At 47.6% G+C, this 14550-nt stretch overlaps 1 protein-coding gene and 1 long non-coding RNA gene across 2 annotated transcripts in view; one reads left to right on the forward strand and one right to left on the reverse strand.

Moving 5' to 3' along the window:
* The window catches only part of OC90 (otoconin 90), a 29489-nt gene that overhangs the window by 4618 nt on the left and 10321 nt on the right, over positions 1–14550 (forward strand). The window contains exons 3-9 of the mRNA XM_019723971.3: positions 2386–2451; positions 3733–3789; positions 6186–6360; positions 9476–9588; positions 11515–11643; positions 11811–11852; positions 12613–12663. Coding sequence (XP_019579530.3) covers positions 2386–2451; positions 3733–3789; positions 6186–6360; positions 9476–9588; positions 11515–11643; positions 11811–11852; positions 12613–12663 — 633 coding nt within the window. The remainder of the gene's footprint in view (positions 1–2385; positions 2452–3732; positions 3790–6185; positions 6361–9475; positions 9589–11514; positions 11644–11810; positions 11853–12612; positions 12664–14550) is intronic.
* Positions 1275–6290, reverse strand: LOC109443507 (uncharacterized). Its single transcript, XR_002136691.3, has 3 exons — positions 6180–6290; positions 4860–4914; positions 1275–1456 (listed from the first exon to the last, which is right to left on the reverse strand). It is a non-coding gene; the product is annotated as an uncharacterized LOC109443507 (long non-coding RNA).

A 14550-nucleotide genomic window follows, 5' to 3' on the forward strand; every position in this document is an offset into this window, starting at 1 on the left:
TTGTTTGCATGTTTGTGCAGCTATCAAACACCCCAACCCACTTCTTTCCTTCCTACAATGGATTGGGCACCACTAGTAATTGATATCACTCATTTATCTAGACATTCTTCTCCTTCCCTTCTCATATTCAGGTAAACTCTGGATCAACACACTTATCCTCCCCTCTCTAAGTAAGGTTTTCTTCTAAACACAGCAGTAAAGTGAGGCAAAGTGAATCCACAACTATTATGGATAATTTATCTTGACCATGACCCAAGCTAGTAGATAATGCAAGAAATTAACATGTCACCCAGAAACTTGTATGTTGAAATTAGAGTATAACCACTTTACATAAGACACAAAGTCTTCCCTCAGGTCCAGACCCTTCCAAACACCATCCCAGACCTTCTTTCCAAGGCAGAGTGGATCAACCACCTCCAGAAGTGGCTGGGTTTCTACTGATTCATTACTTCTTCCATATATGATTTTCCTCCTTATTAAAACATTTTTGTCATGACTGGGGTCCCCATCATTAGTGTGACTGGGACTGGTAGGTCAGCTGCTAAACCTTTACCAAGACCTCAACTCAACTTGATCAAATTGCAACTACGATCTTGACTCGCCTCATTTGGGGTGACAAAATTCTGAAATAGTCTACAGTTTTTCAGTGCTTTCTCATGGCTGCCCCCAGGACAATCTGAGTCAGAAGTTAAGACAATGCTGGTTGATCTCCAGGGTAGAATACTTAACACTATGAAATCTCACTCACTATGAAATCTCCTTCTACTTTCTAGAGATGACATCTCGTAAATTTGCTTCAAGTTGTACTAGACGAGGGTTTCTATGGTTCTAGTGGGGCATCACTCATTGGCTCGTAAGTTGGTCATTGGCATAGTTCAACCATGGGAATGCTCGTTCATTCACTAAACGGTCCATTGAACGTGCGCTTTAATCTGTCATAGCGCTTGCACACAACGAGTGCCTCGTTTAGTTGAGGACACAGTTACAGAAACAGATCATTGCAACCTGGGATCATAAGTACAATGAGAGAAGTCTGTCTGGCAAGAGGGGAGCACAGGAAAGTTATCCCTATCAGCCCAGTTTGGGGGTGAGGTAGGGCTCCTTAAACTTAGAGGGGTGCCCTAAAATGTCAGTGAGAGTCAGTAATGCAAAGGGGAACAGACAAACAGGAGGACACCCCAGGCCTAGGGCACAGCACAAGCAAAGGCAGGATGGCAAGAAGCAGTTTGGTGTCTAGAAAATGATAGGCTTTTCAGCATCGCAGGAGCATAAGGTTCAAGGTAAGAGATGGTTTGTCAGAGCCAGTCAAGGGCCAGATCAAGAAAAGTCTAGGTACCTGGTCAGAAGATGCTAGAGCTTCATCAGTGAGTCTCAGTTTCGTTGTCTATGAAAAGGTAATGACCATACGTGCCTCACAGCACCGGGCAGAGGATGAGATAGGTGATGCAAAGTGAGCCTGGAACGAGATGGATGCTAGTCACCTTCTGCTCACGACGACACTCTAGCTGAGTCAGAATCAGTTTTATTCTGCTGAATTTTGGCCTTATATTTCCTCTGCCTGTCACTCTCTCGCCCAACCCCACCCCTCTGGACCGTGACAATGAACTAACTCAGTCCCCTGGGAAAAGCAATTTAAAATCCAGGGTGACTTTTTTGGTTGCTATAGTGTTTCCCCCCAAAATAAGACCTAGCCGGCCCATCAGCTCCAATGCGTCTTTTGGAGTAAAAATTAATATATGACCCGATCTTATTTTAATATAATATAAGACCGGATAATATAATATAATACTGGATCTTATATTTATTTTTGCTCCAAAAGACGCATTAGAGCTGATGGTCCAGCTAGGTCTTATTTTCGGGGAAACACGGTAATGAAAATGTGTGGGTGGTGACATCCTGAGAGTAGGCAGGAGTGTGGGGGAGCAAACACCCCCTATGAGCACATATCACTAATAGGGGCACCTCCCTCCTCCAGGACAGGAACTTCATTCTCACCTCTGTAAAGGAATTATCATGGAAATAATTCCCAAGGAGCAGGCAAGGTTTTCAATAGCTGCTTAAGTATTCTTAGCTGTTGGCTGGCATGCTATTAAATAGTTTCTGAGGCAGTCATGTCAAACGTAAGACATGCCAGAGAAATTACGTGGGCTCTGGGATAAGGTTTCAGGTGGAATGGAAGTCCTGAGTTTCCCTCCTCATTGGAAAGTCTGCATTATTTTGTTCAGAAGCTCGCACAGAGACCTGACACATAGCAGGTGCTAGAAAAATATGCACAGACCTGAATTTGCGTGTTTCCATGTTGATGTCCTGTCTGCCACCTTCCAGCCTCAGCCCAGCAAGTGGGCTGTGACAGCATTTGTACTAATCCTGCATTCCTCCTTATAGGGGGCCACCCTCTGGACACCCCACACCGCCCACAGGTGCTGCCTCCGGGACTCTCAACAAATCTCAGTATGTATTCGTTGAACTTTTCTTCGGAGACCTAGCCAGGTAGAAAGTTGTCTGGGATATTGGCAGAGAAAATGAGCCCTTCTGAATATACCCTAGAGCCACTTACTCTATGATACTGATAGGTAAAGGGACTCAGGTGAGATTCAAAAGCCTCTCCCCTGGTGTCTGACCCACCACGGGTCTCTCCTTTGAGACAAAGTACTAGAAATTCCCGTCAAAAGCTAAATGTCAGCTGGAAGGGGAAACCAGGAGAAGGAAGCAAATGGGCTGATCATAATGATTATACGGTAACTGTATTTTAGCTTCAAATGAGTTCTGAGCTTCCTAGGGCAGAACAAAGAGAGATAGATGATTGATTGCTGGGCTCTAGTTATTAAAAAGAAGGATGTATAATGTTCCTTGGGGAAGGGAACATTTTCCTAGTGATGGATGATAAAGATTTCTCAAGTGGGTTCTTCTATGGGTATCGCTGAAGAACTTAATACACAGTGAACTAGCTCATGAATTAAAGGTTCATTTTCGACCTTTCAGGGAGGTGAGTTGAGTCAACCACATTATTTGTGCACGAGCCCCTGTAAGCAAAGTGATCGGCCCCATCTAGGTCCAAACGACAAGCGGCCTCTCTCCAAAACGTATAATCTCCCTGGGAAGTCCGATGACCACCGGGAGGTGTTAGACTTTCAGACTTACAGGCCACGCTTGGCACTTAGAAGGATCCAGGCCAGGAAACACAGTGTGCCAGGCAGGGAGAGTGGCCTTGGCAGTGACAAAACAGTGGCCCAGAAGCCCTACGTAATGAGTCAGGTGCAAGAGAGCGGGGCTCACGTGGGGCAGCCACAGCACCTGCCTGGCCTCGCAGCCTCATTCTCCACAGGAATCAGTACCTCTAATACCAAGTTCATAGCTATAATTTCTAGGAAGCCCAGAAGGGACATGCCCAGTTGCTGGAGTCATCACACTGAGCGAGACCCAAAACAACAACTTCCCACCTGGTATTTATAGTTCATCCATACTTCTTGCCAGTCCAGAGACAACTTACCATCCAGGGGTCTACTTTATTTTTTTTTTTAACCATGGAGCAATGTTGCCTGGTAACACAAGTCCTATTTCATCTTATCAGGTCTCCATGGTAACCTGTGTTACTAGACACTTAGCCCAAGGTCAAATCTATCCTTAGAGAAAGAGAAAGGGTTTTACTTACTCTTTACCCAGCCAGTGGATGGGGAGGGGGCAGGGGAGAGACCAGAGCGCTGTAATTTGTTTTCTCTTCCTTCCACTTAGATATCACGTTCTTCAACGGGGTGTTTAAAAATGTGGAAAGTGCGACAGAAATTTTTGGTAAGTTAAATCTGAAATTGCTGTTATCCACCCGGTGTGAGGACATGGAGTGTGTGTGGGAAATCTAAGGAAATCACCGGGCCGGGGTGTCTGCCCTCTGCGCACCCATGGCCTCCCCAGCAAGCCCCAGTCAATGTGACCCTGATGAGAGCAGTGCTGCCTTCAATGCAGGGTGCCTCCCTGAGTTGCAGGGTGACTTCACTAATTAGTCCTGACCACAACCTGGCAAGAGGGAAATGGCATCCCCATTTTACAGATGAGGAAACTGAGCCTAAGGGAGTTAAGTGACTTGCCCAAAGCCACACAACTAGAAGGGAGAAATTTTCCTCTGAGACTAGAGCTCAGTTGCCCTACACCAAAATAATTTTATTTTTCCTCTTTGACTAGTAAATATACGTGAAGCCGAAGAATTTCAGAGTGTCAAGTATCCCATTTATCAGTTATGTATCGATTGTGCAATCATATGCCATTTATCAGTTATATATCTATCATGCAACTATCGATTGCAGGACACCACAATGGATCTTATCAGTGATTACTAAAAGTGCCCAAAAAATAAGTAAGTTTATAATATGATTGACATGAGTGAAGAGACTCTGAATTGCTATTGGATTAGACAATGGTGGATATAATACTTAAATGTGTGTGTATATATATATATATATATATATATATATATATATATATATATATATATATATATCAATATATCACACACACACACACACACACACAGGATGCCAAAAAAAAATGTATACACATTTTAAGAAAGGAAAAAATTGTATTAAAATTACACAGATGGTAACCACTTTGAGCACCTCTTGCAATTGCAGAAGTCAAACGAGACTTGTATTCATCTTTTGTTATCAGTATATATTGAATATTACAATTTTAATACAGTTTTTTTCTTTCTTAAAATGTGTATCCGTTTTTTTGGCCCCCCTCTATGTGTGCGTGTGTGTGTGTACACGTATAATGTATATATGACTAAGTACAGGGTCCCTGTAAGTTTTTGAACAAAAATGCATGTTTGCACACACACACACACGTGCACATAGACACACCCATACCTCAGAGTGGCTTTTTCCATCAGCATAGAATCATTTCTTCATGTTTCTGATTACGCTGTATGAAAACAAAACATGAGAAGGAAGTTTGCTTGAGGTAGAAAGAAGCTAGAACCGTCAGAGGTGGAACTGGTCCTTACAGGCAACTTGAGATGCCCCCAAGCTCCCTCTCATGACCCTGTGCATTTAAATCAGGGCTGTGAGACCAGCCCACGTGGCTCCTCGTGGTCTCCCAGTCAGAAAGGCAGAGAATGGAAAAGTGCGCACAAAGCAGCCCCAAAATCTGGATACTGTCTTCTTGCCAATTTTGTTTGCAAGAGCATTTTTGTTTAGGGTTATATATCTATATAAATCGTCATTGCTGGCGGGTACCTTGGACATGTCTCTGACCTTCAGTTTCTTTACCTGTGAAATGGAGGTGACAGAATAGCATCTACCTTGCAGGATTAACATGGGATTTATGGGATAAGAGACAAAGCGAATGCTTTCTAAAGCATTAGTCGCTCTATCCATTGTCACTGTGGTGTTATTTAAAGCTCATAGTACAGTTTCTGGCACATAGAAGGTGCCCCCAAATCATTAATGTCTATAGCTCTTCTCTCCCTGCACTGACTTACAGTTCTCTAGTGCCGGTACTGTATCATTTGGGATCCATTCAGCAAACTAAGAGTGACTTAAATAATAAAGACATTAAATTATCTCACACAAGCTGTCTGAAGTCACCAGGACCGGTGCAGTAGCTCAACACGGGTATCTGAGAGCCAGCAGGCTCATTCTATCTCGCCCCACTGGTTTTCATCTGTAGGCTTGGGGCCTCAAGGTTGCCAGGGGGTTGCTGCAGTTCCAGCCAGGGTATCCTCACCCACATTAAAGGGAGGAGAATGGTAGATCTAAAGGATCGTCTTCACACCTTTGTTCTTTATTAGGAAATAAATATTTCCCCAGAGCCTCTAATGGACGCCCCCTCAAGTTGTTTTGGCTAGATCTGGGTCCCCGCTCAGCCCTAGCCCATCACGGAAACATGGGAATACCATGCTCAGCTGAGAATGATCATGTGACACCCCAGGGATTTGGGGAGAAGGCCCACCTTTCTGGAGGCCTTTTCAGGTTTGTTGGTAAGGAAGACGGGATATTGGCTGCTAGGTGGGCAATCACCAGGGACCCCATTTTACAAACCTACTTCACTTTAATTGCTTAACACAGTCCTGAGTCCTCAGGAGGTGTTTAGTAGGTTGACGAGGTACCATCAGCTCATGCTGTAGGGAGTCCTGGGGACGGGGCTCCCTCCTCGACCTGGCCCCAGCGCCCTCCCTGCTGTCCCACCTGCAGACTGCCTGGGCTCCCATTTCACATGGCTGCAGGCCGTCTTCACCAACTTCCCGGCGCTGCTCCAGTTTGTCAGCGGTCTCAGGTGTGTGGCTGGGCTCTGCCCCCGAGACTTGGAAGACTACGGCTGTGCCTGCAGGTTTGAGATGGAAGGGCTGCCCGTGGACGAGTCTGACAGGTGAGAAAGACCAAAAGGGAGGCTGTGGTGGCCTGGCTGGCATGGGACACAGAGAGCTCCCTGGACTGGGGCCTTGAGGCGTCTGAATTCTACGACTTACCCGCTGGGTGACTGCTCTCCTCATCTTTAAATTGCAGAGCGATCTGTGATCTTCTCATGTTCTGGGAAGTTATCATGATCCTATGTTATGTCTGACACGCAAATCTTCATTTTCATTTCTCAAAGTTTGGGTCCACCTGTCAGACCCACCGGAACGCTTGCTAAAAGTGCAGATTCCAAAGGCCCCTCCCAGACCTATGGACTTGGAATACCTTTAGGTAGAACCTGGAAGTCTGGATTTTCAACAAGCTCTCTGAGTGACCATTAAGCATAACAATATCTGAGAATTATTTTTATTCAGGATAGTCCTACACACTAGGACTACCATGGCTGCTTCAACGCGACTATGGAGGTTTCTGTTTGATTTTCAACAAACACGCACCAAGTCCAATAATATGTGAACACTGTACTCGATATAACCAGTCCCTGCTTCAAAGAGGTAAATGCCTAGCAGGGAACATGGAGAAAATACACGTGGCCAGTAAAGATGTGCTCCCTCCCTACATACAAGGGAAGTAAATTAAAACCAGATACCAATTTTACCCATCAGATTGGCACTCAAATTTTAAACCTTAGAAGCAGCAAGTGTTAGCAAGGACATGCCAAACTGACACTGGCCGCAGGGAGACCAGTCAGGAAGATTTGGGGGAATCTGTCAGCGTTTTAACACATATCGCCTACGACCCAGTAATTCCAGTTCTCTGTTTCTATGGGCTCCGTGGCCTTAGGCCATTTTTTTCGTGCTCCAGTTTCTTCGTCTCTAAAATGGAGGTAATAACAATGCCTGCCTCCTAGAGTTATTATTTAGGATTACATGACCAAATACAAGTTACATTGGTTGGGATTCTGCCTGGTGCATTAAGTATTCAAGAGTATTAGTGATTAAGCAACAGTAATAGTTGTAGGAGGGCTCTAGTAGGAGCAGTGATTGTAACGATAGTAGTAGGTAGGGTCGTAGGCGCGATAGTAACAGTCCCTGTAGGGCCGTAGGGTAGGAGTAACAGTACTAGTAGTAACAGTAGTCACAGTATCAGCAGTAGTAATAGTAGTAAGCGTGGTAATAGCGCAACAGCTCAATACCACTAGCAGTAGTAGCAGTACTAGTACCAGTACCAGTAGTTGTAACCATAGCAACAGCAGCAGCAATCGTATGAAAGCAGAAAATTGAACCCTGGTCTCAGTTCTACTCCAGGAACCATGTCCCCCTCCGGCTGGTGCCTCTATCTAGTGTGATGGCGTGTGTGCTGTCAGCTACACAGACTCCTAGAAGGGACGGAAGGACTCCCCTTTGTCATCCAGCGGGCAGCCCATTGTCTCCCCTGGCATTTCTCCTCTAGGACACTCTGTGAACGCCTTGCCTCATAGGCACAGGGCAACCTCTGGGCTCCCAAATACCTGTGCTTCCGTTTCTTGCATCTACTACCACCTGGGAGAGTCTGCGCGCACGGCCTGTCTCCCGCTCCAATCCACGGCCTCTAAGGAAGGTCTGCACAGTATTATTTTTTTGCACCCCCAGCCTGGACCACAGCCTCTGGCACATAAAGCTCAGTAAACTAACTAATGGACTAGGTGGTCAGCCTCCAATTGCTTCTTAGAGATGAAAAATAAATAAATGAATCAATCAAAAAGTGGTATCTCCCTGACTGATAAGGAATAATAGCTTTGGACTGAGACAATAGATCTGTCCCATCTCAAAATCTCTAAGACAGGCTGTTGTGACGGGCCAGCCGCCACGAGTCGATCAGTACCTGAATGGGGGAGTGGGAATGAAATAAAAGACACACACAAATGCTAATGCGGCCGGTCTTCAGTCATGCTGAAGCCCTGAGTTTATTATCTCTAACCAATATATACAATTTGAGTACGTGCAGTTAAACGAAGAAGATATGCATTATCTCAGTGAAAGTAAATCTTTCTAGCCTCAACCTTACTTTGACATAGAAGATACAAGGTCACTGAAACTCACAAAAGTAAATATTTCAAGGAGACAGAACCTACCAATTGTCCAGAAAGCCCTTAGTTTTCTGTGTCTGGGAACTGGCCGTTTTCACCACATTCCTCAGCAGCCGTTAGGCGCTTCTCAGATAAGGCAGAGACAATGTTATGGGGGCAGAAACCGAGCCAGTCTGCAAGGTTCAGGGTTGCAAGAAACCATGGCTCCCCACAGGCTGTAAGTCACTTCTGGACCTACAGGGCAGCTTCGCATTTCTGGGACCAAGAGCAAACCGACCCCTGGAGCCAGCTCATTGAGATTCAGAAAGGGAGAGGCTGGTCCTGTATGGGGCCTGGTGCTATAGCCATTTCTGGGAACAAGTTCTCCTGTCAGGCCCTCCCTTGTCACCTCCTGTAATTATTCAAACCCCTTGCAAACCTAGAAGTCAAAGAAATGAAGCAGCAATTCATCACTGTCCCCAACCCAAAAAGAATGATCAAAGCACTGATGGCAAGAAACTGGCAGAATTGTGGGTCACACCCAATTTCAATTACTTTATACAGTTCAGTTGATGGAGATGGGGATTTCCAAATTCCTGGAGGACAGGTTATTGCCACCTGGAACTGGTACACCAGATTGCAGAAATAATTGCTACCATTTCCTGAGTGCCCACCATGTGGCAGAATCCACAGACGTGTTCTTGAATGCCCAAAATTCTTATGAGCTACGTAGTAGGAGAAACTCAGTAAGTTGCCCAAGGTCACCAGCTGCCTGTGTATTTTTTTTCTTCTTTCCATTGTTCTCCACTGATGTCCTGTGTGCAGGTGCCGCCTGACCTCCCACATTGAGTGTCAGCCACGCTCTGTGATCAGCCTCGACCTTGGCAAGTTACAGAGCCCTGTGTGTTTCAGTCCCACATATGGAAAGGCTCGTAATAATAACAGAACCCGCTGCCTAGATAATATCATTCAAACCGTTTGTGTGTACTGAGTATTACAAACAGACCACTGCCAGGAACCATCCAGAGACACGCGTGATCACAGGCTGCCTCCCTGTCTCCTGACCCTTCCCCACCCTGCACAGTTGCTGTTTCCAGCACCGCCGGTGCTACGAGGAGGCCGCTGAGATGGACTGTTTCCAGGACCCTGCCAAGCTCAGCACAGAGGTCAACTGCGTCAGCAAGAAGATCACGTGTGGTGAGCATCCCCAGGTGTCCTGGGGGCTGGGCGGAGAAATGACAGTTCAGAGATGCCAGGCTGGACCAGGCCGAAGGCTCCTGGGGTCCACGCTCATGGCCACCGCCACTGGCAATGCCGTCCTCTGTACGAGGAGCCCCACGAGGGCCGGTTCTATGGCACCTACACCCTGCACGGCTGAGGCACAATAGATGCTTTTTGAATTGGAGAAATATTGATCAGCAGATTATTGTCTCTCTAATTTTATACTTGTAGCAACCGTGGGAGCTTGGGAAGGGCAAATCGTTTGCTACTCATGCATCGTGTGACATTGGGGCAGTTATCTCTGCTGCACCACAAAATGGGGAGGCGAACACCTGCTTCAGAGATTTGTTAGGAAAATGCACTGATGCTCATAAAACAGTTAGCACAGTGACTGGTGTGCATTAAGGAGTCGATGAGGAAGTGGAGGCGGAAGCGTGATGGATGAACAAGGCTGTCGTGGTTGTTTGTAAGAATCAGACACCGGCCCCACCTGACTCGCTGTGTGACTGCAGGAATTTTATTCCAGGTCTCTGGGCAAACCCGGCAGAAGAAGCACAGGCAAAGGCTAGAGGAAAAAAGCATGGCGCATTGGGGGTACCATGTTGGAGCTACCCTTTTCAATAAAGTGCCTATTATGTGCCATAGGCTTTTCACAAAGCAACTCTGATCTTCCGAACAACCCTGGTAGATGGGGGTCATTGTTCCCAGTTTGCAGACAAGGAGAAGAAAGCTCAGAGGAGTTGAATAACTTGCCCAAAGTCACAGCGCTGCTAGGTCACAGAGCCAGGGTGTGAACCCAGGTGAGAATGACTCCACAGTCCAGGTGACACGGATTGGCTGGAGTTTGGAGCATTAGGAGCAGCATGAGCTGAGGCCTGGGCGTGAATCACTAGGTGAGGTTCACAGTGAACACTCAAAGCACCATTCATTCATTCATTCATTCATTCATGCGACAGATACTTACTGAGCACCTACACCAACTGCAAGATAAGCATCAAGGTGCCGGAGATATCCTGACCTTCTGGAATTTTCTCATGGTTGTCTGACACTGAAAAATACCAAAAACAAATGCTAGAGTATGCTAGGTAATGGCAAGAGCTGTGTCAGACAATAAATCAGGGAAAAGGCATAGGGAGGCTGGGGTGGGTGTCCATTTAAACAGGAAGGTCAAGAGGAGCCTCTCTGAGAAGGTGGCAGTGAGCAAAGACAGAGACGAGGCATATCCCGGACAAGAGCAGTGCTGAGGGAGGAGGCAGCACGTGATAAACCCCAAGGCTCGAGGTGCCTGAGGTGTTTGAGAAACAGGGGGTCTGTGAGTCAAAAATGGAGTGATGAGGGGGAAGGAGATGATCTCTGAGAAGGAACGGAGGCAGATCTGAGAAGGAACTTTGAGTTGGGGAGTGGCTGGGGGATTCTGAACACAAGAAAAGACATGGCGCGATAGTGTGACCTGGGTTTTCAAAGAACCGCTCTGCCCCCCTAGACTGGGCATCAGGGGAAGAAGTGGGGAGACTAGTTCGGGGGCCACTCTCATAACCCAAGCAAGAGATGATGGGGGTGGCCCAGGGCAGTGAAATGGAGAGCGGAGACGTGTCAGTCTGTTAATAGGTTGAAAGGAGAGCCAGTAAGATGTCCTGGGTGTGAGTGTGACAGAAAAGGAATGTGTCGGCTCCCCGACTGGACCCACGCAACTGAAGAGATGGAGCTGACACAGGACATGAGGCTGACACAGGACATGGGGCTGACACAGGACATGGAGCTGACACAAGAGAAGAGACGCCTGCAAGAGGCCTGGGGCTTGGGAGGGGCTGATGGGGAGTTCATTTTGGGAGTCTGTGTTAGTTACCTCTTACGATTCCCAGTGACATCTTCCAAACAGCTGTGTCCTTGTTCTGTGCACAGCGTCCAGAGACCCTTGCGAGCGCCTGCTGTGCACCTGCGACAAGGCTGCCATCCAGTGCTTGGCCGAGTCCAGTATCAACTCCTCCCTGAACCTCCTGGACGCCTCCTTCTGTCTGGTTCAGCCTCCGGGTAGGAAGGACGGGACCCTGCATGTCTGAGGATCAGGGGCAGGAGCTGGTGGGGGACCTCAAGGGGGCGCTGTGTATCTTCAGGTGCCACGTCCAGCACCTTCCAACATCCCCCAAGCCCACGGCTCTGAAGAGACTTTCCATTTTTGTTTTTGTTTTGTTTTTCAGAGACAACCAGCAGGAAGGAGCCGACGACCCTTCTGCCCAGAGGTAAAGCCTCCTCGGGAAGCTTCTCTTACTTAGACCACAGGGGCCAGACGCCTGATGGGAGCCAGTGGACACACATACAATTCATGCCTGTCATTCCTTGTTCACCAAAGTTCCCAGGATCTCTCAGCCCCAATACCATGGGTACCTGGGCTGGGAAGTTCAGAGGTACACCTTGGCAGAGCACCCCTCCTTTCCTGGGACTGGGATCTCCTTCTCAGAACGAGTCCTGCAGTGTTTGGTAAAGAAGAAGCTGGTGTGTGTGTGTGTGTGTGTGTGTGTGTGTGTGTGTGGCTGTGGGAATGTGTGTGGGGGCACATGTACACATGTGTGTATGGGGGGTGTACACACGTTGTATCTCCATGTATCCTCTGAGTCCTGCGTTCTTTTTTTCTCTGCCTTCTGCCTCCCCCTTTGGACAGAGGTCTTCTCAAGTCGAGATACCATACTCCACGGCCACAAACCTTTGGGATTTGCAGCCCTTTCATTGTCACAGGCCGTGTCCGATACTGTCACCAGAACCCAGAGCCAGCTGGAGTCCCTCTTGAGCTGGGGCCTTGCTGGGCACCCCTGCATTATGGGAGGTGTATGCACGAGAGGCTGGGGCTCCTTAGGCAGGAGGGGAGCCCTTTCCTCATCGCACCTGTACAGCCTGCTCCTCCTGGGTCCTACGGTCCCCAGCCTGTTCTCATTTGAGACCTTCGGCACTTGCTGTTGACACTGCATCCATCAGTCATTGCTGTTGGGGGCTCTCTTTTTCCAGTGGATCCTGTGGAGCCCACAGAAAGCAGCCTGACGGCCCTCTCAGGAGAAGGTGAGCACGGCGTTGGGGAACTGGCATGCGACCCAAAGGCCCACATTTTAATTGTACCATCACCTACTTGCTATAGAATGAACTCCCCTAAAACAGCCCCTGCTGGGCCTTCCCTGGAATGGCCTCAAGGACTTTCCAGAGCCACCCTTTGTTCCTCCTGACCCCAAATCTCTTCGCTTGCTCAGCTTTCTCCCACACCTCTACTCCCGACTCAGTAGACCTGTCAGATAAAATGCAGGACGCTCACCCTCCACCATCTGAAGCTGAACTTCAGATGGACAACAAATAACTTTCGAGTGTAAGTATGTCCCATGCCCATTCTGGGACATACTTATACGTTACTTTAAAAGTATTTGTTGTGCATCTGAAATCCAAATCTAACTGGGCATCCTGTATTTTTATTTGCTAACTCTGGCAAATCTACGCCTCTCTGAGTGGCCTCAGGAAGACCACTATGCACAGCCATCTCCTTAGAAGTTTGTCTATTTCTCTCTGCTGCTGCTGCTGCTATGACGATAGAAGCAGAGGCTCATGGTTCGTACATCTCACCCCTGGCCATGTCCATGTCCAAGGGCGTCTCACTCCCAACAGCTCCAAGACAGCCTGTGCCTTGGGGCCCAGGTCTAGAGAAAAGAGGAAATGGCACCTACACCAAACCAAAGCTCCACCAAACAACCACTCCCAGCAGATTGGCAGCGCCACTTCCTTTCTAAATTGAGGATACACTGTGGACGTCATGGCCCCGTCAGACAACCACAGAATAATCCCAAATTGGTACATTTTCCATTGTGGCATGACCGTGGGAAACACGCCAAGGAAATAAGGGTCTTCCAGGAGTCTAGAGACTGACTGGAGAAAGGGAGTGGATTCACTCACACCTTCACCCCCCCACACACGCACTCACGCACACCAATGCCCTTCAGAGGGGGCGGTGGCCTGAATGCAGGTCAGAAACCAACCACACAGGTACAGGTGGGACACTCTGTGAGGAAAAGCTATCGGGCTCGTAAATGCTGCCGCCATCATGTCCTAGAACAATTATGTTTTAGAGTCAGACAGATTGGGGACGGAATCCTGGCTCTCCCATGTTTCGGCTATGTGACTTTGGGAAAGTGGCTTACCACACTGAAGCAAATAACCTTCCATGTCTTATTTGCATAAAGCAGCAGTCAGCAAACTTTCTGTAAAGAGCCAGAGAGCAAATATTTTAGACACAGGCTTTCTGGTGTAACGACTCAACTCTGCCATTGTAGCAGGAAAGCAGCCGTAGACAATTCATACCTGGGTAAGTGTGACTGTGGGCCAATAAAGCTTTATATACAGAAACAGGCCAAGAGCCAGGCCATTGATACCAGCCCCTGGAAAGGGATGATTATACCTGTCTTTTAAGGTGGCAGAAGGACTAAAGGAGAGAGAGCATGGGAAGATTCTGGACCAGCATCTTCTTCCAGAAATTCTAGTGTGACTATAAAAACAGCACGTACCATCAAATCATATACAGGAGACTGGACAACTTGCTTAAAATATGTAATCTCATTTAATGCTCACACAGCCCTATGAAATAATTGCTATAACCTCCACATAGAGGTGGTAGATTGAGATGATGAGAGAAGTCATCCCAGGTACAGACCTGAGTGGTAAGGCTGAGATTTGAGGGTTCGTCCTTACTGCTAGATTAAACTCCCTTTTTAAGGTGCCTGATCCAGCCAGGGGAGATCATGGCCCTTTCTCCCATTTGCTGGTTTCTTTGCCTGAACACAGGACTGACCCTCATCTGGCCCCTTGTCCACTGAATCCAGACTGAATTGAGAACCAACGTGCAGACTCCCCGGTCGGATTTCCATAGGCCTCTCCTTAGTCCCTCAGCCCCGAAACCCGTTTGGTTTG

This window comes from Rhinolophus sinicus, chromosome 6 (genome assembly GCF_057876585.1).
Source record: "Rhinolophus sinicus isolate RSI-liver-muscle chromosome 6, RSI-T2T, whole genome shotgun sequence".
Classification (NCBI taxonomy): Eukaryota; Metazoa; Chordata; class Mammalia; order Chiroptera; family Rhinolophidae; genus Rhinolophus; species Rhinolophus sinicus.